This window comes from Coregonus lavaretus (genome assembly GCF_964263955.1).
Source record: "Coregonus lavaretus genome assembly, chromosome: 19".
NCBI lineage: Eukaryota > Metazoa > Chordata > Actinopteri > Salmoniformes > Salmonidae > Coregonus > Coregonus lavaretus.
The window spans coordinates 47,729,633-47,753,909 of NC_140006.1; the positions used below are offsets into that span (position 1 = coordinate 47,729,633).

A 24,277-nucleotide genomic window follows, 5' to 3' on the forward strand; every position below is an offset into this window, starting at 1 on the left:
CGTCTCTATCATAATCCGTTCAAAGGTTATTTTTTATTTTTTTTACCCTTGTAGGATGGCCAGAATTAGGGTGACTAAATCAATGGAGGCCAGATAGATAAAGTGGTCAAAAAATCATGAGATTTACACCACACTAAATCAGCTGGGCTGGAGGCTGTGAGAGAATGAAGGCTAACTGACATGCTCACCGTTGAACTAGTCATCTCTCTTCTAGAATCCACCAGACATAAAACAATACAGAGGTCAGATAGATATCGATTTAGAGACGTTACATGTAGTTTCATATTTTAGTATACACTTTTCAGATTCAATTCAAATCAAATGAAGTTGTATTTGTCACATGCGCCGAATACAACAGGTGTAGACATTACCGTGAAATGCTTACTGACAAGCCCTTAACCAACAATGCAGTTTTAAGAAAAATAAGTGTTGAGTAAAAAATAGATAAGTAAAAATTTTAAAAAACGAATAATTAAAGAGCAGCAGTAAAATAACAGTAGGGAGGCTATATACAGGGGGTACCGGTACAGAGTCAATGGAAATAACAGTAGGGAGGCTATATACAGGGGGTACCGGTACAGAGTCAATGGGAAATAACAGTAGGGAGGCTATATACAGGGGGTACCGGTACAGAGTCAATGGGAAATAACAGTAGGGAGGCTATATACAGGGGGGTACCGGTACAGAGTCAATGGGAAATAACAGTAGGGAGGCTATATACAGGGGGTACCGGTACAGAGTCAATGGGAAATAACAGTAGGGAGGCTATATACAGGGGGGTACCGGTACAGAGTCAATGGGAAATAACAGTAGGGAGGCTATATACAGGGGGTACCGGTACAGAGTCAATGGGAAATAACAGTAGGGAGGCTATATACAGGGGGTACCGGTACAGAGTCAATGGGAAATAACAGTAGGGAGGCTATATACAGGGGGGTACCGGTACAGAGTCAATGTGCGGGGGCACCGGTTAGTCAAAGATTTCTCACGAAAACAAGCGTATCTCTGTGAAATGTCAACGGAGCACTGAGTTTATACCAAGCTTTTTATTTTCAAAGCCTTTTACATTTAATTCAGCTCGTGTCATGCAAATGTTGTTTTTTACGACCCGCGGATGCAACTCTGAAGTTGACGACCACAAAATTTAAAATCCTCCAAAGCTATGTTTGGAGAGCTCCTTGGTCTTCATGGTGCCGCTTGCTTGGTGGTGCCCCTTGCTTAGTGGTGTTGCAGACTCTGGGGCCTTTCAGAACAGGTGTATATATACTGAGATCATGTGACAGATCATGTGACACTTAGATTGCACACAGGTGGACTTTATTTAACTAATTATGTGACTTCTGAAGGTAATTGGTTGCACCAGATCTTATTTAGGGGCTTCATAGCAAAGGGGGTGAATACATATGCACGCACCACTTTTCCATTATTTATTTTGTAGAATTCTTTGAAACAAGTTATTTATTTAATTTCACTTCACCAATTTGGACTATTTTGTGTATGTTCATTACATGAAATCCAAATAAAAATCAATTTAAATTACAGGTTGTAATGCAACAAAATAGGAAAAACGGTAAGGGGGCTGAATACTTTTGCAAGGCATTGTATTTACCCTATAGGCCTTATTCCCTTTATAGTGCACTGCTTTTGAGCAGAACCCCATGGGCCCTGGGTCACTATCACCTATCACTAACTATCCTCACTATCACCTATCACTAACGCTCCTCTCCTCACTATCACTAACTATCCTCACTATCACCTATCACTAACTATCCTCACTATCACCTATCACTAACTATCCTCACTATCACCTATCACTAACTATCCTCACTATCACCTATCACTAACTATCCTCTCCTCACTATCACTAACTATCCTCTCCTCACTATCACCTATCACTAACTATCCTCACTATCACCTATCACTAACTATCCTCACTATCACCTATCACTAACTATCCTCTCCTCACTATCACCTATCACTAACTATCCTCACTATCACCTATCACTAACTATCCTCACTATCACCTATCACTAACTATCCTCTCCTCACTATCACCTATCACTAACTCTCCTCTCCTCACTATCACCTATCACTAACTCTCCTCTCCTCACTATCACCTATCACTAACTCTCCTCTCCTCACTATCACCTATCACTAACTCTCCTCTCCTCACTATCACCTATCACTAACTCTCCTCTCCTCACTATCACCTATCACTAACGCTCCTCTCCTCACTATCACCTATCACTAACTCTCCTCTCCTCACTATCACCTATCACTAACTCTCCTCTCCTCACTATCACCTATCACTAACTCTCCTCTCCTCACTATCACCTATCACTAACGCTCCTCTCCTCACTATCACCTATCACTAACTATCCTCACTATCACCTATCACTAACTATCCTCTCCTCACTATCACCTATCACTAACTATCCTCACTATCACCTATCACTAACTATCCTCACTATCACCTATCACTAACTATCCTCTCCTCACTATCACCTATCACTAACTATCCTCTCCTCACTATCACCTATCACTAACTATCCTCTCCTCACTATCACCTATCACTAACTATCCTCTCCTCACTATCACCTATCACTAACTATCCTCACTATCACCTATCACTAACTATCCTCACTATCACCTATCACTAACTATCCTCTCCTCACTATCACCTATCACTAACTATCCTCACTATCACCTATCACTAACTATCCTCACTATCACCTATCACTAACTATCCTCTCCTCACTATCACCTATCACTAACTCTCCTCTCCTCACTATCACCTATCACTAACTCTCCTCTCCTCACTATCACCTATCACTAACTCTCCTCTCCTCACTATCACCTATCACTAACTCTCCTCTCCTCACTATCACCTATCACTAACGCTCCTCTCCTCACTATCACCTATCACTAACTCTCCTCTCCTCACTATCACCTATCACTAACTCTCCTCTCCTCACTATCACCTATCACTAACGCTCCTCTCCTCACTATCACCTATCACTAACTCTCCTCACTATCACCTATCACTAACGCTCCTCTCCTCACTATCACATATCACTAACTCTCCTCTCCTCACGATCACCTATCACTAACGCTCCTCTCCTCACTATCACCTATCATTAACTCTCCTCTCTCTCTCTCTCTCTACTCACTGTTCTTCTCCATGTCTCTGTCATTGTGTTGTGGGGACAGAGGGCAGTCTTCCTAAACTAACTGATAAACTACTACCTCTTAAAGAAAATATTATTGTAGTGAAATTGGAGCAATTTAGTGAATAATATTATCATCAGTGGCGTGTATTCATGGATGCCGAGGGAAGCCAGGCTTCCCCAAATATTTTACCAATAAAAATTATAAAACAATTTCTCTTTCATCTCTCTGTTTTCATAATCATAGTCCCCTGTAGCTCAGTTGGTAGAGCATGGTGCTTGCAACGCCAGGGTTGTGGGTTCGTTTCCCACGGGGGGCCAGTATGAAAATGTATGCACTCACTAACTGTAAGTCGCTCTGGATAAGAGCGTCTGCTAAATAACTATAAATGTAAAAATAATCACCAGAGAAATCATCCGAGCGAGAGAAACAGCGCCCCTCTGTCTCACTATGTGTAGCCCATGTATCTGATGCTGTCTGGACAAAAAGAGTATGACATGTTGCCGCAGTAGCATTTGATTGATTGATTGATGCCAGCGAGCATTTGGCCTCCCTTGATAAATTTGTTATAAAAATAATTAGGCAATCAGCGTTGGCTAATTATTGTGGGTAGTCCTGGTGCAGCACCCCCCAAGGGAGGCCAGTTTGGATTTGGCTTCACACCAATCAAATCACATCAAAAGCAAAAAGGTTTCTGGTCTGCTTGTGTTTTTGTCCTGCAGTAGCTAGCTTGCTAAATCGTCCCTTTCCAAAGCCATGGATGGGGATTTGGACTTGTGGTTTTGACTGAATTCTCCGTACAGGCCAATGATTATAACGCTGATTCTGATCTAACCATAAATTCATATATTGTGCCACTGGCCTGAGACAATTGAAGTTCAATATGTAGCCTAGATGTAACCTAGTAGGCTCGCATTAGCTAGCTAGCTTCGCCGGATCATTGTTGCCCATGTGAGGAAGTTAGGCTAGCAAGCCTTTTAGCCAGGCAGCCTATGACAACAACAACTTTAAGTGTGTACTACTGTATATCTGAGTCATGGGCTGTTTTGCCAACATTTTTATTTATTTATTTTTTATTTCACCTTTATTTAACCAGGTAAGCCAGTTGAGAACAAGTTCTCATTTACAACTGCGACCTGGCCAAGATAAAGCAAAGCAGTGCGATAAAAACAACAACAGAGTTACATATGGAATAAACAAAACATAAAGTCAAAAATACAACAGAAAATATATATACAGTGTGTGCGAATGTAGCAAGTTATGGAGGTAAGGCAATAAATAGGCCATAGTGCAAAATAATTACAATTTAGTATTAACACTGGAATGATAGATGTGCAAGAGATGATGTGCAAATAGAGATACTGGGGTGCAAATTAGCAAAATAAATAACAATGTAAATAACAATATGGGGATGAGGTAGTTGGGTGGGCTAATTACAGATGGGCTGTGTACAGGTGCAGTGATCGGTAAGCTGCTCTGACAACTGATGCTTAAAGTTAGTGAGGGAGATAAGAGTCTCCAGCTTCAGAGATTTCTGCAGTTCGTTCCATGAAAGAGGGGAGGATGGCATTAGCGTTCAACTAGTTATATATATTTTTTCACACACAGAGGCACAGAAATCTGTTCCATGGACAGCCACATGTTATTTAGCAACACTGATTGGACTAAATAGTTTTGGGAATCTTTAAGTTTGTTTTCACTGTATTAGACTAAGCCTATTTAGCCTTGTTGATTTGATGATGTATCTGTCTCCTCTAATGTTTAAGTTGAAATGGTGCTGGAATAGCGGACAAAGTGCTCCTGTTTACTTTGTGCTGACTTGTGGTAACTCCATGGTTCTAAATTAGTAAACTGTTGAAAACATTAACTTGCTTGACCATGCTGCAGGTGATAGAACTGTTTGTTACATGCAATATTTGCTTTGTGGACTTCACCAGATGTTGCTCTCCGGTTTTGTGATGTGTAGTTGAATTTATTCCGCCACTGTGTGACTGTTGTCTTTCTGTTATCACGGCCTTATTGTATATCACGGATGGGTTATAGAGTAAACAACACAATTATCACAATATAAGTTGTAATATGGCTTTTTTCCCTGGCTTGGCTTCCTCAGTGATTTTACCCACTCACCGCTACCGAATCGTTAATCTCATATAGACTATTTAGTGAATAGTTCATCTCATATAGACTATTTAGTGAATAGTTCATCTCATATAGACTATTTAGTGAATAGTTCATCTCATATAGACTATTTAGTGAATAGTTCATCTCATATAGACTATTTAGTGAATAGTTCATCTCATATAGACTATTTAGTGAATAGTTCATCTCATATAGACTATTTAGTTAATAGTCATCTCATATAGACTATTTAGTTAATAGTTCATCTCATATAGACTATTTAGTGAATAGTTCATCTCATATAGACTATTTAGTGAATAGTTCATCTCATATAGACTATTTAGTGAATAGTTCATCTCATATAGACTATTTAGTGAATAGTTCATCTCATATAGACTATTTAGTGAATAGTTCATCTCATATAGACTATTTAGTGAATAGTTCATCTCATATAGACTATTTAGTTAATAGTAATCTCATATAGACTATTTAGTTAATAGTAATCTCATATAGACTATTTAGTTAATAGTAATCTCATATAGACTATTTAGTTAATAGTTCATCTCATATAGACTATTTAGTGAATAGTTCATCTCATATAGACTATTTAGTTAATAGTAATCTCATATAGACTATTTAGTTAATAGTTCATCTCATATAGACTATTTAGTGAATAGTTCATCTCATATAGACTATTTAGTTAATAGTAATCTCATATAGACTATTTAGTTAATAGTTCATCTCATATAGACTATTTAGTGAATAGTTCATCTTTCGTGGACAGACATAGTTTACGTGAGATTTTAGTTCTGCTTGTTGATTAGTGAATAGTTAATCTCATGTAGACTATTTAGATTAGTGAATAGTTAATCTCATGTAGACTATTTAGATTAGTGAATAGTTAATCTCATGTAGACTATTTAGATTAGTGAATAGTTAATCTCATGTAGACTATTTAGATTAGTGAATAGTTAATCTCATGTAGACTATTTAGATTAGTGAATAGTTAATCTCATGTAGACTATTTAGATTAGTGAATAGTTAATCTCATGTAGACTATTTAGATTAGTGAATAGTTAATCTCATGTAGACTTTAAATTAGTGAATAGTTAATCTCATATAGACTATTTAGTGAATAGTTAATCTCATATAGACTATTTAGTGAATAGTTCATCTCATATAGACTATTTAGTGAATAGTTCATCTCATATAGACTATTTAGTGAATAGTTCATCTCATATAGACTATTTAGTGAATAGTAATAGTAGACTTGAAATTAGTGAATAGTTAATCTCTGATTTGAGACATAAAGGAATAGGAATAACTAACTGTAATATTCTTGCTGTTTGGTTTATTGATGTTAAAGAGTGTTATTTATTTCCAGATAACTTCCTGAGTAACACCTACAACCCTGGCAGCAGTAGCAGTTACACGTCATCGTTTCAGAAGGAGATGGGATCAGCTGGACACAGGACCCACCACCTAGCAGCCATAGGAGGCAACTCTGCTAGTGAGTCTCATCCCAGCAGACAACACACACACACCATAGTCATTCACCCTTCAGATGGTTTCTGTGCCATTTATTTCCAGTATTCAATAAAACACATCGTCTTTCTTCCATGTCTTTTGTTTCCTTAACCCCCTCTGTGTTTCTCAACTCTTCTCCTAGCTGACCTGTCTTCTGCTGCTGACCTTAGAACTGAATCAAAACACAAACCGTCCAAGTTTAAACCCTCTTCCAATAAACTGACTGGCTCTAATGAAGGTACAGTGGGGGAAAAAAGTATTTAGTCACAGCCACCAATTGTGCAAGTTCTCCCACTTAAAAAGATGAGAAAGGCCTGTAATTTTCATCATAGGTACACGTCAACTATGACAGACAAATTGAGATTTTTTTTCTCCAGAAAATCACATTGTAGGATTTTTAATGAATTTATTTGCAAATTATGGTGGAAAATAAATATTTGGTCACCTACAAACAAGCAAGATTTCTGGCTCTCACAGACCTGTAACTTCTTCTTTAAGAGGATCCTCTGTCCTGCACTCGTTACCTGTATTTATGGCACCTGTTTGAACTTGTTATCAGTATAAAAGACACCTGTCCACAACCTCAAACAGTCACACTCCAAACTCCACTATGGCCAAGACCAAAGAGCTGTCAAAGGACACCAGAAACAAAATTGTAGACCTGCACCAGGCTGGGAAGACTGAATCTGCAATAGGTAAGCAGCTTGGTTTGAAGAAATCAACTGTGGGAGCAATTATTAGGAAATGGAAGACATACAAGACCACTGATAATCTCCATCGATCTGGGGCTCCACGCAAGATCTCACCCCGTGGGGTCAAAATGATCACAAGAACGGTGAGCAAAAATCCCAGAACCACACGGGGGGACCTAGTGAATGACCTGCAGAGAGCTGGGACCCAAGTAACAAAGCCTACCATCAGTAACACACTACGCCGCCAGGGACTCAAATCTTGCAGTGCCAGACGTGTCCCCCTGCTTAAGCCAGTACATGTCCAGGCCAGTCTGAAGTTTGCTAGAGTGCATTTGGATGATCCAGAAGAGGATTGGGAGAATGTCATATGGTCAGATGAAACCAAAATATAACTTTTTGGTAAAAACTCAACTCGTCGTGTTTGGAGAACAAAGAATGCTGAGTTGCATCCAAAGAACACATTTACATTTTAGTCATTTAGCAGACGCTCTTGTGCATACATTATTTTTCATACTGGCCCCCCGTGGGAATCGAACCCACAACCCTGGCGTTGCAAACACCATGCTCTACCAACTGAGCTACATCCCTGCCGGCCATTCCCTCCCCTACCCTGGGCCAATTGTGCGCCGCCCCATGGGTCTCCCGGTCGCGGCCGGCTACGACAGAGCCTGGATTCGAACCAGGATCTCTAGTGGCACAGCTAGCACTGCGATGCAATGCCTTAGACCACTGCGCCACTCGGGAGAACACCATACCTACTGTGAAGCATGGGGGTGGAAACATCATGCTTTGGGGCTGTTTTTCTGCAAAGGGACCAGGACGACTGATCCATGTAAAGGAAAGAATGAATGGGGCCATGTATCGTGAGATTTTGAGTGAAAACCTCCTTCCATCATCAAGGGCATTGAAGATGAAACGTGGCTGGGTCTTTCAGCATGACAATGATCCCAAACACACCGCCCGGGCAACAAAGGAGTGGCTTCGTAAGAAGCATTTCAAGGTCCTGGAGTGGCCTAGCCAGTCTCCAGATCTCAATCCCATAGAAAATCTTTGGAGGGAGTTGAAAGTCCGTGTTGCCCAGCGACAGCCCCAAAACATCACTGCTCTAGAGGAGATCTGCATGGAGGAATGGGCCAAAATACCAGCAACAGTGTGTGAAAACCTTGTGAAGACTTACAGAAAACGTTTGACCTGTGTCATTGCCAACAAAGGGTATATAACAAAGTATTGAGAAACTTTTGTTATTGACCAAATACTTATTTCCCACCATAATTTGCAAATAAATTCATTAAAAATCCTACAATGTGATTTTCTGGAGAAAAAAAGTATCATTTTGTCTGTCATAGTTGACGTGTACCTATGATGAAAATTACAGGCCTCTCTCATCTTTTTAAGTGGGAGAACTTGCACAATTGGTGGCTGACTAAATACTTTTTTTCCCCCACTGTAAATAATAATGAACCTATAGTCAGTTACCTATAGTCAACATAGACACAATTTCTCTTCATGCGAAATCCATGCAGCCAATGGCAATGTCCACTTTAGGTATAATGCCGGGATCCGCTTGTGGATTTAACTACCTCCGAGACCGCCAAAACAACCACTGTGCCGGCTGTCGGCTAGCGTGGATCTTTTTCAAATGTAGCCCTAAATAATATTGGTCGCTATTGTCAACATACACACAGCTTCATGTATCTATTTGTTATGTAGTATTATATATTTCAACAGAGGAATAGTGCCATGGCATCCTTATACTATAGCAGACACTAGAATGAGACTCTTGGCTTGCGTTGAGGAGGGCTCTGAACGTTGCAGATAGAAATGTCATGAAGAGCTGACACGATTCCTCACTCTACATTCAGTAGAGGCATCGCTGTTCCACATAATATATTTCTATCTGAACGTTCCACAACGACGAACCCTTCTGAACAGGGCTCCCCGCCCTAAACTCCTCCACTTTGATCTGACAGAGTACGAGGGATGGAAGATGAAGTCCATGAAGCCTCCGGTCCCTGGATCTTCTAGCCTCAACAGCAACAGTGGAGGGGAGAACACCGTGTCTCGAGCTCCTCCTACCCAGCCTGTACACGGACGGGTGGACTGGGCCGTCAAGTACGGAGGAAGACACCGGTAGCCCACTGTAGCCATATGACTGAGAAGAGTACCCATTGACCCCACTGTAGCCATATGACTGAGAAGAGTACCCACTGTAGCCATATGACTGAGAAGAGTACCCACTATAGCCATATGACTGAGAAGAGTACCCACTGTAGCCATATGACTGAGAAGAGTACCCACTGTAGCCATATGACTGAGAAGAGTACCCACTGACGCTGCTTGTATTCATTATGTGGTTCGTCCCAAATGGCACCCTAATTCCTACATAGTACACTACTTTTGACCAGAACCCTATGGGCCCTAGTGTGCTATGTAAGGAATAGGATGCCATTTGGAACGCAGACGATGTACTCTTCTTAGTCCTATGGCTAAAGCCCATTATGGTCGTGATCCAATATCCACACTAGCACACCACTTAGAATGCACGCCCCAATACATACATGCCTTTATTCTAAGTGGTAGTATGCCAGTGTGGGTATCAGGGTTGGGGCCAATTCCATTTCAAGAAAGTAAACCAAATTCCACATTTTTCTAATTGAAAAGCATTGAAGAGAATTGGAATCGGAATTTCGGCGTGCTTCCTGAATTGACTGGAATTTAAATGGAATTGTCTCCAACCCTGGTGGGTAGTAGAGCAGTCAGGGAACTGTGTTGAGAATCAACTCAGAGGGAAGAATTCAATTTCCTGCAGCGCATTTTGAGCGTTGGGGCCCTCCAGCTAGAGAGAAGAGGGTCTAGAGCACGGCGTTTGCAACGCCAGGGGTTGTGGGTTCGATTCCCACGGGGGGCCAGTATGAAAAATAAAATAAAATAAAATGTATGCACTCACTAACTGTAAGTGGCTCTGGAGAAGAGCGTCTGCTAAATGACTAAAATGTAAAAATGTATTTTCTGGCTGTGTATGTACACACAGCATCATTCTAGTCTGTAAGCCTCAAGAGTCTCTGACTGTGTCCTAAATGGTACCTTCTTCTCTATAGGGCTCTGATCAAAAAATAGTGCACTATAAAGGGTGGCATTTGGGACTCACCGCTCTGTCTACTACGCCGCTCTGTGATGTGTCCAGCTGTTGTCATGGTAGCTAGCGAGCATCGTTACAGTCAGTGGGCTGCACAATATTTCAGCATTACCTTTCATTACATGTTTAGTTATTATTTTTCTAGATATAGTGAGAGTTGACCTAAAATAAAATAATTATTTTACTACTAAAGCAGCCAACGAGTTCAAGTTATCCATACTTTAATTTCTGTATGATAACATTTGTCTGTATATATCAAATATGTTTTATTCATAAAAAGTACAAAAAAAAGCTTTGTCTGGACATTTCTCGAGTACATCTAGCATGATAAAGTCCTTATCAGTGTTTTTTTTTTCTACCTGAATACTTTTCAGTGTCATTGTATGAGGATAAAACCTGTTGTTTTGCATCTTCGATCTATGATTTAGATTTAAAGTCATATGTGTAAAATGTTGAAAATCTTTTTTTTATGTGTAATCTTTATAAATGAATAACTATTTCAATGTATTATATTTTCATAGAACAACAATAAAGCATTCCCTGGACACACATGTAAACTGAGACAAAACATTCCTGAATATGGATATTTTCACACATGATACAGTGGGGGAAAAAAGTATTTAGTCAGCCACCAATTGTGCATGTTCTCCCACTTAAAAAGATGAGAGAGACCTGTAATTTTCATCATAGGTACACGTCAACTATGACAGACAAATTGAGAAAAAAATAATCCAGAAAATCACATTGTAGGATTTTTAATGAATTTATTTGCAAATTATGGTGGAAAATAAGTATTTGGTCAATAACAAAAGTTTCTCAATACTTTGTTATATACCCTTTGTTGGCAATGACACAGGTCAAACGTTTTCTGTAAGTCTTCACAAGGTTTTCACACACTGTTGCTGGTATTTTGGCCCATTCCTCCATGCAGATCTCCTCTAGAGGAGTGATGTTTTGGGGCTGTCGCTGGGCAACACGGACTTTCAACTCCCTCCAAAGATTTTCTATGGGGTTGAGATCTGGAGACTGGCTAGGCCACTCCAGGACCTTGAAATGCTTCTTACGAAGCCACTCCTTCGTTGCCCGGGCGGTGTGTTTGGGATCATTGTCATGCTGAAAGACCCAGCCACATTTCATCTTCAATGCCCTTGCTGATGGAAGGAGGTTTTCACTCAAAATCTCACGATACATGGCCCCATTCATTCTTTCCTTTACACGGATCAGTCGTCCTGGTCCCTTTGCAGAAAAACAGCCCCAAAGCATGATGTTTCCACCCCCATGCTTCACAGTAGGTATGGTGTTCTTTGGATGCAACTCAGCATTCTTTGTCCTCCAAACACGACGAGTTGAGTTTTGACCAAAAAGTTCTATTTTGGTTTCATCTGACCATATGACATTCTCCCAATCCTCTTCTGGATCATTCAAATGCACTCTAGCAAACTTCAGACGGGCCTGGACATGTACTGGCTTAAGCAGGGGGACACGTCTGGCACTGCAGGATTTGAGTCCCTGGCGGCGTAGTGTGTTACTGATGGTAGGCTTTGTTACTTTGGTCCCAGCTATCTGCAGGTCATTCACTAGGTCCCCCCGTGTGGTTCTGGGGTTTTTGCTCACCGTTCTTGTGATCATTTTGACCCCACGGGGTGAGATCTTGCGTGGAGCCCCAGGTCGAGGGAGATTATCAGTGTTCTTGTATGTCTTCCATTTCCTAATAATTGCTCCCACAGTTGATTTCTTCAAACCAAGCTGCTTACCTATTGCAGATTCAGTCTTCCCAGCCTGGTGCAGGTCTACAATTTTGTTTCTGGTGTCCTTTGACAGCTCTTTGGTCTTGGCCATAGTGGAGTTTGGAGTGTGACTGTTTGAGGTTGTGGACAGGTGTCTTTTATACTGATAACAAGTTCAAACAGGTGCCATTAATACAGGTAACGAGTGGAGGACAGAGGAGCCTCTTAAAGAAGAAGTTACAGGTCTGTGAGAGCCAGAAATCTTGCTTGTTTGTAGGTGACCAAATACTTATTTTCCACCATAATTTGCAAATAAATTCATTAAAAATCCTACAATGTGATTTTCTGGAGAAAAAAAATCTCATTTTGTCTGTCATAGTTGACGTGTACCTATGATGAAAATTACAGGCCTCTCTCATCTTTTTAAGTGGGAGAACTTGCACAATTGGTGGCTGACTTAATACTTTTTTTCCCCACTGTATGCTTGTCTAGAGAGGTTTCAATAGTCAGTGTTTCTTTACATGAATGTCAATTCTGGCATCAAATTACTGTGTATATAAACTACATAAACAGTGAATATAAAACTGAAATTCCTAGATTGTACCCATTTATTAATCATGTGGTCTCTTGAGAATTTCCTCTTCCCCAGCATCAATATATTAGAAAACAAAGGAATCCCAAATGGCACCCTATTCCCTATATAGTGCACTACTTTAGACCAGAGAATGGCACCCTATTCCCTATATAGTGCACTACTTTAGACCAGAGAATGGCACCCTATTCCCTACATAGTGCACGACTTTAGACCAGAGAATGGCACCCAATTCCCTATATAGTGCACTACTTTAGACCAGAGAATGGCACCCAATTCCCTATATTGTGCACTACTTTAGACCAGAGAATGGCACCCTATTCCCTATATAGTGCACTACTTTAGACCAGAGAATGGCACCCTATTCCCTATATAGTGCACTACTTTAGACCAGAGAATGGCACCCTATTCCCTATATAGTGCACTACTTTAGACCAGAGAATGGCACCCTATTCCCTACATAGTGCACTACTTTAGACCAGAGAATGCCACCCTATTCCCTATATAGTGCACTACTTTAGACCAGGGCCCATAGGGCACTACCGGGAATAGTGTCATTTGGGACTCAAACCAGGACATTTCTGGAGGAATGGTTGACAGATCTGACTGAATCCCAAATCACCCCCTTTCCCTCGCCCCTCTGCCCTCCATTTCCACAAGTGTCCCAAAGCTGAGGGAGTGAAAATGATCAAGGGTGTAGGGGCTAATTAGACCCTCAAGGCTACCGGCTTCAGAGTGAAGTGATATCCCAACATGCACTGCGATATGTCCTAATTTTGAGACTTGTAACAGATGAAATACCTCCCAAATTAAATGTTTAGCTGTTACTGCGTTTTAATTATTGTAAAACGACAGGGGGGGGGGGTAATATGTTCATTTGAGTTTCATGCTAATTGTATTATTTAGAAGTGGAACATGAATTGCATCATTCAAGTCAGGAGTCCCGAAGTATGGTATTATTGAGCCCCTTGCCACTCTGGAAGTCACCCACAGCGTTCAATAGTGTGTGATTGCGGGCCGCAATTTGGGACGTTGTTAGTAAGAATGACTCCGGTATACGGGGACGGGACGGGATGGGATGGGACGGGGGCTACACCGTGTGCTAGCTAGCTTGCTAGTTAGTGACACGTGTCACACCCGCAAGAGCTCTGCTACCAATTTTTTTTTTACATTTTAGTCATTTAGCAGACGCTCTTATCCAGAGCGACTTACAGGAGCAATTAGGGTTAAGTGCCTTGCTCAAGGGCACATCGACAGATTTTTCACCTAGTCGGCCCGGGGATTAGAACCAGCGACCTTTCGGTTACTGGCACAACGCTCTTACCCACTAAGCCACCTGCCGCCCCGACCCATGCGTTACGGCTACACATCCAGGGTTTAATAATAAACCATGGAATACGTCCCAAATGACACCCTATTCCCTATATAATGCACTATATTGACCAGAACCCTATGGCATCCTATGGGCCCTGCTCAAAAGAAAGTAGTACAATGGTGCCATTTTGGGACAAAGCCTTAGTGAGACATCCTCGGTTATCTTGCCACCGTTATCAGTCCTGCTGGCGTGAACTTCCATGAGTTTAGAAACCTCGTTCCCGTGACAACGGCCAGTGTTCCTGAGGTACCTGTTAAAGATTGAGAAGAAATGTTACTGTAGTGAATCCATAAGAACCCTCGGGTGTAGTAGGGTGAAGTTGCGCTAGACTCTGATCTTGGGTCAGTATTGCATTGTCCCCATAAATGGTTAAGGTTAGGATTGGGGGGAGGGGGGGAGGAAACGGATCCTAGATCTGTACCTAGGGGAAAGTTCACCCCGGAGTGAGTCCTCACCAATACTCACCAACCAACTACATTTTAGGACTCATGGTTGTGTTGTTATTGACACCAGGCTTTATTTGTCCCACTCACCTAGAGAAAGACAGACATTGTTAGGATTCTGAGACATCGGGTAGGCACCAAGTCCAGCTAGAAACCCAAAAGAGAAATCCTGCTACCAGGGAAGTTACACTTCCTGGTCTAGGAATAGAAATGACACAGCATGTTGTGTAAACTACTTCCATGCACAATTCTATCAATATTTCTTGAGATCTTATTTTTAAATAAGTGTTTGGCAAATTTAACATTTAGAAGTGTCATCGAGACCTGCTTTGACATAGTCCATTATTCCTCTTGCTGAAACCGTTGCATCATAGCTGTAGCCAATCCAATCTAGTCATTCTCACGTCTAGTCTAAAACCAATGGGGAAAACTAAATAACTGTCAGGTGTCAATCTAATGTTGTGCCTAAACTGAAGCAACAAAGTAGCAAGTGCAACTACAAATCCAAGTTCGAATTCATTTTCATGTTCAGGATTTCAAAATAAAAGTCCTCAAACTTTTTATGGGGATTTTTGTTATTATGCTAAATAGATTTCAGCGGGGGCGCGGACATCGACCTTAGGGAATAAATGGAATTAAATGTCTTTATCTGTATCCAGTCCATGGAGGAAGGTTGTATGATCTCTCTCTTATCCTGTATCCAGTCCATGGAGGAAGGTTGTATGATCTCTCTCTTATCCTGTATCCAGTCCATGGAGGAAGGTTGTATGATCTCTCTCTTATCCTGTATCCAGTCCATGGAGGAAGGTTGTATGATCTCTCTCTTATCCTGTATCCAGTCCATGGAGGAAGGTTGTATGATCTCTCTCTTATCCTGTATCCAGTCCATGGAGGAAGGTTGTATGATCTCTCTCTTATCCTGTATCCAGTCCATGGAGGAAGGTTGTATGATCTCTCTCTTATCCTGTATCCAGTCCATGGAGGAAGGTTGTATGATCTCTCTCTTATCCTGTATCCAGTCCATGGAGGAAGGTTGTATGATCTCTCTCTTATCCTGTATCCAGTCCATGGAGGAAGGTTGTATGATCTCTCTCTTATCCTGTATCCAGTCCATGGAGGAAGGTTGTATGTTCTCTCTCTTATCCTGTATCCAGTCCATGGAGGAAGGTTGTATGATCTCTCTTATCCTGTATCCAGTCCATGGAGGAAGGTTGTATGATCTCTCTCTTATCCTGTATCCAGTCCATGGAGGAAGGTTGTATGATCTCTCTCTTATCCTGTATCCAGTCCATGGAGGAAGGTTGTATGATCTCTCTCTTATCCTGTATCCAGTCCATGGAGGAAGGTTGTATGATATCTCTCTTATCCTGTATCCAGTCCATGGAGGAAGGTTGTATGATATCTCTCTTATCCTGTATCCAGTCCATGGAGGAAGGTTGTATGATCAATTCTCATTTCCTAGGTTTCAAGGCCTCTGGCCTAGTAAGCGTCTCGTTGTTAATGCTTTGTCTCTTAAGTTTACCTCAGGATCTATATGCCTAGAACGATGCTTTGTAATGCTTGTTAATGCTTTGTAACTTAAGCTTTATATGTGAATCTATTCATTGTACAATGTCATTTAAATATCTGCCTTTGATATAGACAATTCTCAGACCAATTCTTGCTAGTCAACATCAACTCATTGCCTAATGCTTGCTTGTATATTTTAATGCTCTTTATGGAATCAGATAAAAAATGTAATTGTTGAGTCACATGTGATGTATATACAGTATAATATGTACAGTGAGGGAAAAAAGTATTTGATCCCCTGCTGATTTTGTACGTTTGCCCACTGACAAAGACATGATCATTCTATAATTTTAATGGTAGGTTTATTTGAACAGTGAGAGACAGAATTGCAAACAAATCCAGAAAAACGCATGTCAAAAATGTTATAAATTGATTTGCATTTTTTAATGAGGGAAATAAGTATTTGACCCCTCTGCAAAACATGACTTAGTCATTAAGGTTTCGAGGCTGACGTTTGGCAACTCGAACCTTCAGCTCCCTCCACATATTTTCTATGGGATTAAGGTCTGGAGACTGGCTAGGCCACTCCAGGACCTTTATGTGCTTCTTTTTGAGCCACTCCTTTGTTGCCTTGGCCATGTGTTTTGGGTCATTGTCATGCTGGAATACTCATCCATGACCCATTTTCAATACCCTGGCTGAGGGAAGGAGGTTCTCACCCAAGATTTGACGGTACATGGCCCCGTCCATCGTCCCTTTGATGCGGTGAAGTTGTCCTGTCCCCTTAGAAGAAAAACACCCCCAAAGCATAATGTTTCTACCTCCATGTTTGACGGTGGGGATGGTGTTCTTGGGGTCATAGGCAGCATTCCTCCTCCTCCAAACACGGCAAGTTGAGTTGAGGCCAAAGAGCTCGATTTTGGTCTCATCTGACCACAACACTTTCACCCAGTTCTCCTCTGAATCATTCAGATGTTCATTGGCAAACTTCAGACGGGCCTGTATATGTGCTTTCTTGAGCAGGGGGACCTTGCCGGCGCTGCAGGATTTCAGTCCTTCACGGCGGAGTGTGTTACCAATTGTTTTCTTGGTAACTATGGTCCCAGCTGCCTTGTGATCATTTACATTATAGGTGCATTCACCTTATAGCCAGTGGGATAACCACTTTACAATGTTTTTTTATTTTATTTTGTATTTTTTTTTGGGGGGGGGGGGGGGGTTGGAGTAAAGGGGGAGGGGGTAGAAGGATTACTTTATCCTATCCCAGGTATTCCTTAAAGAGGTGGGGTTTCAAATGTCTCCGGAAGGTGGTGAGTGACTCCGCTGTCCTGGCGTCGTGAGGGAGCTTGTTCCACCATTGGGGTGCCAGAGCAGCGAACAGTTTTCAGCAGGGAGGAGAATGTGGCAAAGAGCTTCCTAGGGTTAGAGGCGGATGCTTGGAATTTAGAGTGGTAGAAAGTGGCCTTAGCAGCAGAAACAGATGAAGAAAATGTAGAGAGGAGGGAGTGAAAAGATGCCAGGTCTGCAGGGAGTCTAGTTTTCTTCCATTTCCGCTCAGCTGCCCGGAGCTCTGTTCTGTGAGCTCGCAATGAGTCATCAAGCCACGGAGCTGGAGGGGAGGACCGAGCCGGCCGGGAGGATAGGGGACATAGAGAGTCAAAGGATGCAGAAAGGGAGGAGGAGGGTTGAGGAGGCAGAATCAGGAGATTGGAGGGAGAAGGATTGAGCAGAGGGAAGAGATGATAGGATGGAAGAGGAGAGAGTAGCGGGAGAGAGAGAGCGAAGGTTGCGACGGCGCATTACCATCTGTGTAGGGGCAGAGTGAGTAGTGTTGGAGGAGAGGGAGAGAGAAATGAGTCAAATGTAGACGTAGGGAGGTTGAAATCCCCCAGAACTGTGAGGGGTGAGCCATCCTCAGGAAAGGAACTTATCAAGGCGTCAAGCTCATTGATGAACTCTCCAAGGGAACCTGGAGGGCGATAGATGACAAGGATATTAAGCTTAAATGGGCTAGTGACTGTGACAGCATGGAATTCAAATGAGGAGATAGACAGATGGGTCAGGGGAAAAATTGAGAATGTCCACTTGGGAGAGATGAGGATTCCTGTGCCACCACCCCGCTGACCAGATGCTCTCGGGGTATGCGAGAACACATGGTCAGACGAGGAGAGAGCAGCAGGAGTAGCAGTGTTTTCAGTGGTAATCCATGTTTCCGTCAGCGCCAAGAAGTCGAGGGACTGGAGGGTAGCATAGGCTGGGATGAAGTCTGCCTTGTTGGCATCAGAACAGCAGTTCCAGAGGCTGCCTGAGACCTGGAACTCCACGTGGGTCGTGCGTGCAGGGACCACCAGGTTAGAGAGGCAGCAGCCACGCGGTGTGAGGCGTTTGTGTAGCCTGTGCGGAGAGGAGAGAACAGGGATAGGCAGAGGCATAGTTGACAGGCTGCAGCAGATAGCTACAATAATGCAGAGGAGATCGGAATAAAATGAACTAAACATCTGGGAAAGGAGAGAGCGGGGCCTCCCTCACCACAACTCCCAAATATAACTCTCCCAACTTCCACCTCAGAAACTATAATTGTTGTAAACTACAGCGGTTCAATGTTTTCTAGGAATAGACTAACCTAGTTTATTCAGCTAGCTAACTAGGTGCAGTATTATTCCGTGAAAAACGTCCGGGCACCTCGTCATAAGACGCCACAGCCAGCTAGCATGCCGGTCTCCAGCAGCAGGGTTTAGCGCCAATACTCAGCCACAACAACCACCAGTGTATCAACACACAAGCAGATCGTTCGTGTCCGTGTCTAACGTTGTGGGTTAGTCCCGACAGCTTGAGCGAGTCCGTCGTCAACTTATTCAGCCAGTTAGTTAGCTAGAATAGTTAGCAAACTAGCTAGCCATTGCTTTCAGACAAAGAAGAACCCCTCCTTTCACGGCACGAACACACAGAGAGAGCCAAACTACCTCCCGTGTAGTTCTGGGCTGATTCCTCACCGTTCTCATGATCATTGCAACTCCACGAGGTGAGATCTTGCATGGAGCCCCAGGCCGAGGGAGATTGACAGTTCTTTTGTGTTTCTTCCATTTGCGAATAATCGCACCAACTGTTGTCACCTTCTCACCAAGCTTCTTGGCGATGGTCTTGTAGCCCATTCCAGCCTTGTGTAGGTCTACAATCTTGTCCCTGACATCCTTAGAGAGCTCTTTGGTCTTCGCCATGGTGGAGAGTTTGGAATCTGATTGATTGATTGCTTCTGTGGACAGGTGTCTTTTATACAGGTAACAAACTGAGATTAGGAGCACTCCCTTTAAGAGTGTGCTCCTAATCTCTGCTCGTTACCTGTATAAAAGACACCTGGGAGCCAGAAATCTTTCTGACTGAGAGGGGGTCAAATACTTATTTCCCTAATTAAAATGCAAATCAATTGATAAAATTTTTGACATGCATTTTTCTGGATTTTGTTGTTGTTATTCTGTCACTCACAGTGCAAATAAACCTACCATTAAAATTATAGACTGATCATTTCTTTGTCAGTGGGCAAACGTACAAAGTCAGCAGGGGATCAAATACTTTTTTCCCTCACTGTATGTACACGTATACAATATTACTGCCACTACACATGGCTATGAATGCTAAGGGTAGGTAACAACACATCTGCCACGCTGATACTCAACACGGGGGCCCCTCAGGGGTGTGTGCTCAGTCCCCTCCTGTACTCCCTGTTCACCCATGACTGCATGGCCAGGCACGACTCCAACACCATCATTGCTGACGTCACAACAGTGGTAGGCCTGATCACCGACAACGACGAGACAGCCTATAGGGAGGAGGTCAGAGACCTGGCCGTGTGGTGCCAGGACAGTAACCTCTCCCTCAACGTGATCAAGACAAAGGAGATGATTGTGGACTACAGGAAAAGGAGGACCGAGCACGCCCCCATTCTCATCGACGGGGCTGTAGTGGAACAGGTTGAGAGCTTCAAGTTCCTTGGTGTCCACATCACCAACAAACTATCATGGTCCAAACACACCAAGACAGTCGTGAAGAGGGCACGACAAAGCCTATTCCTCCTCAGGAGACTGAAAAGATTTGGCATGGGTCCTCAGATCCTCAAAAGGTTCTACAGCTGCACCATCGAGAGCATCCTGACTGGTTGTATCACTGCCTGATATGGCAACTGCTCGGCCTCCGACCGCAAGGCACTACAGAGGGTAGTGCGTACGGCCCAGTAAATCACTGGGGCCAAGCTTCCTGCTATCCAGGACCTCTATACCAGGCGGTGTCAGAGGAAGGCCTTAAAAATTGTCAAAGACTCCAGCCACCCTAGTCCTAGACTGTTCTCTCTGCTACCGCACGGCAAGCGGTACCGGAGCGCCAAGTCTCAGATGAGAACAAATGACAGAATGTCAAAACATTGCTAGCTATCAAGTTGGGAGTCGGTGCTATGACACGAAGGCGAAACAATGGAGCTAACTACAAACCTTTGTCCCCTGAATACAAGCCAAGTAAAATGACTTATACATCTACTTTATCTCTTGAGGATGTTGGATCCCAAGGGTCTCTTGAGAATCATGAGATGGAGGCAGTCGGCAGTAATGATTCCTCTGAAATGTAGCATGACCAGGATGAAGGCCTACCTGTGGTGACAGGTGTGGTGTTAGATTTACAACATTTGCCCTGAGAATCCTACCGGAGATGATTTTGGACAGGTAGGAGTGAGGTTTTGGCTGACCCATATGTTGTTTCAGGCTGGGTAAAGGACAATCTGGGAACTGTTACATCCGTCAATGTTTCGAGAGTTTAGATTGTTTGTGTATCCTCCACCAAGAGGCAGCAGGTATCGCGTGTTTGTTGTGCTTTGCTCTCCGGAGCAGGGCGCCGCTGAAAAGAGTGATCAGTGGGGTATCGTAGAGTGTAGGGGTGGATAAGATGAGAAAAAATATTCCTGGAGTTTGTGACGCCCGCCATTTGGTGAGACGCAGTACCCAGTAGAAACGGTGAGATGGAGAATATCCTGTCTGTCTTGTTGAGCTTTGAAATTGAGTTTCTACCTGGTAAGGTCAGGCTAGGGTATATTAGCTATTCGGTGAGTGTTTGTTCCGAACCCGCTAAGGGGCTTTAGGTGCCAAGTATTCTTGTGGTCATATGGAGATCCCAGGATGTGGAAAGTGTGTAGGAGGGCATAGTCAGAGCAAGTGTGAAGTTGGGGTTGAGAAAGCACTGTGTGTAGACTGGGGCGCCCATGCAGCTGAGGATCCAAAGTGCAAAGTACGAGAGAGACAAGTTGAGATTGCCAGAGTTCGAGTAGGGAAGAAGGTTTCATATACTGAGGCAGTAGAGGATACCCCAAGAATGAGGGATTTGACTGGGAGCCCCCCATTGAGGCCTGAAGATGGAGATCCAGAGAGGATGAGTTTTGTAAGGTTGGATTTCATGCATTTATAGCCATGGTGATCAACTGCACTGCACTGCACTGATGGAGAAGAAATCACAGAAGATAGATGTGATCTTCACTGACATTTTCAACCTCTCCCTGACCGTCTGTAATACCTACATGTTTCAAGCAGACCACCATAGTCCCTGTGTCCAAGGAAGCGAAGGTAACCTGCCTAAATGATTACCGACCCGTAGCACTCACGTCGGTAGCCATGAAGTGCTTTGAAAGGCTGGTCATGGCTCACATCAACACCATCATCCCGGAAACCCTAGACCCACTCCAATTCGCATACCGCCTCAATAGATCCACAGATGACGCAATCACAATCGCACTCCACACTGCCCTTTCCCACCTGGACAAAAGGAACACCTATGTGAGAATCCTGTTCATTGACTACAGCTCAGCGTTCAACACCATAGTGCCCACCAAGCTCATCACTAAGCTAAGGACCCTGGGACTAAACACCTCCCTCTGCAACTGGATCCTGGACTTCCTGACGGGCCGCCCCCAGGTGGTAAGGGTAGATAACAACACATCTGCCACGCTGATCCTCAACACGGGGGCCCCTCAGGGGTGCGTTCTTAGTCCCCTCCTGTACTCCCTGTTCACCCATGACTGCGTGGCCAAACACGACACCAACACCATCATTAAGTTTGCTGACGACACAACAGTGGTAGGCCTGATCACCGACAACGATGAGACAGCCTATAGGGAGGAGGTCAGAGACCTGGCAGTGTGGTGCCAGGACAACAACCTCTCCCTCAATGTGAGCAAGACAAAGGAGCTAATCGTGGACTACAGGAAAAGGCCAGTACATCACTGCGGCCAAGCTTCCTGCCATCCAGGACCTACTGTGAGGGGAAAAAAGTATTTGATCCCCTGCTGATTTTGTACGTTTGCCCACTGACAGAGAAATGATCAGTCTATAATTTTAATGGTAGGTTTATTTGAACAGTGAGAGACAAAATAACAACAAAAAAATCCAGAAAAACGCATGTCAAAAATGGATTCGCATTTTAATGAGGGAAATAAGTATTTGACCCCCTCTCAATCAGAAAGATTTCTGGCTCCCAGGTGTTTCTGCTTGTAAACAGGAATCAGGAGGATAGAATTATGGTCAGATTTGCCAAATGGAGGGCGAGGGAGAGCTTTGTATGAGTCTCTGTGTGTGGAATGAAGGTGGTCTAGAGTTTTTCTTCCTCTGGTTGCACGTGGTCCTCTGTAGCTCAGCTGGTAGAGCACGGCGCTTGTAACGCCAGGGTAGTGGGTTCGATCCCCGGGACCACCCATACGTAAAAATGTATGCACACATGACTGTAAGTCGCTTTGGATAAAAGCATCTGCTAAATGGCATATTATATTATTTTATACAGGTAACGAGCTGAGATTAGGAGCACACTCTTAAAGGGAGTGCTCCTAATCTCAGCTTGTTACCTGTATAAAAGACACCTGTCCACAGAAGCAATTAATCAGATTCCAAACTTTCCACCATGGCCAAGACCAAAGAGCTCTCCAAGGATGTCAGGGACAAGATTGTAGACCTACACAAGGCTGGAATGGACTACAAGACCATCGCCAAGCAGCTTGGTGAGAAGGTGACAACAGTTGGTGTGATTATTCGCAAACGGAAGAAACACAAAATAACTGTCAATCTCCCTCGGCCTGGGGCTCCATGCAAGATCTCACCTCGTAAAGTTGCAATGATCATGAAAATGGTGAGGAATCAGCCCAGAACTACACGGGAGGATCTTGTCAATGATCTCAAGGCAGCTGGGACCATAGTCACCAAGAAAACAACTGGTAACACACTACGCCGTGAAGGACTGAAATCCTGCAGCGCCCGCAAGGTCCCCCTGCTCAAGAAAGCACATATACCGAGCCTTCTGAAGTTTGCCAATGAACAACCTTCCCAAGTTCTCTCACGTCACCCCGCTCCTCCGCACACTCCACTGGCTTCCAGTTGAAGCTTGCATCTGCTTCAAGACCATGGTGCTTGCCTAAGGAGCTGTGAGGGGAACGGCACCTCCGTACCTTCAGGCTCTGATCAGTCCCTACACCCAAACGAGGGCACTGCGTTCATCCACCTCTGGCCTGCTGGCTCCCCTACCTCTGCGGAAGCATAGTTCCCGCTCAGCCCAGTCAAAACTGTTCGCTGCTCTGGTACCCCAATGGTGGAACAAGCTCCCTCACGACGCCAGGACAGCGGAGTCACTCACCACCTTCCGGAGACATTTGAAACCCCACCTCTTTAAGGAATACCTGGGATAGGATAAAGTAATCCTTTTACCCCCGCCCCCTTTACTCCAACCCCCCCCCCAAAAAAATATATATATATATATACTTTGTAAAGTGGTTATCCCACTGGCTATAAGGTGAATGCACCTATTTGTAAGTCGCTCTGGATAAGAGCGTCTGCTAAATGACGTAAATGTAATGTAAATGTAAACATCTGAATGATTCAGAAGAGAACTGGGTGAAAGTGTTGTGGTCAGATGAGACCAAAATCGAGCTCTTTGGCATCAACTCATCTCGCCGTGTTTGGAGGAGAAGGAA

The 24,277-nt window shown here is 43.4% G+C and overlaps 1 protein-coding gene across 1 annotated transcript in view; it reads left to right on the top strand.

Annotated features, from left to right (window-relative positions):
* The window catches only part of LOC311146337 (serine/threonine-protein kinase MAK-like), a gene marked incomplete at its 5' end in the record, with an annotated part of 49,342 nt that extends 38,147 nt beyond the window's left edge, over positions 1 to 11,195 (top strand). Inside the window, 2 exons of the mRNA XM_084182820.1 lie at positions 6,671 to 6,796; positions 9,476 to 11,195. Of these exons, the coding sequence (XP_084038946.1) occupies positions 6,671 to 6,796; positions 9,476 to 9,639 (290 nt within the window). The 3' untranslated portion in view covers positions 9,640 to 11,195. The remainder of the gene's footprint in view (positions 1 to 6,670; positions 6,797 to 9,475) is intronic.
* Positions 11,196 to 24,277: the final 13,082 nt, after the last annotated feature.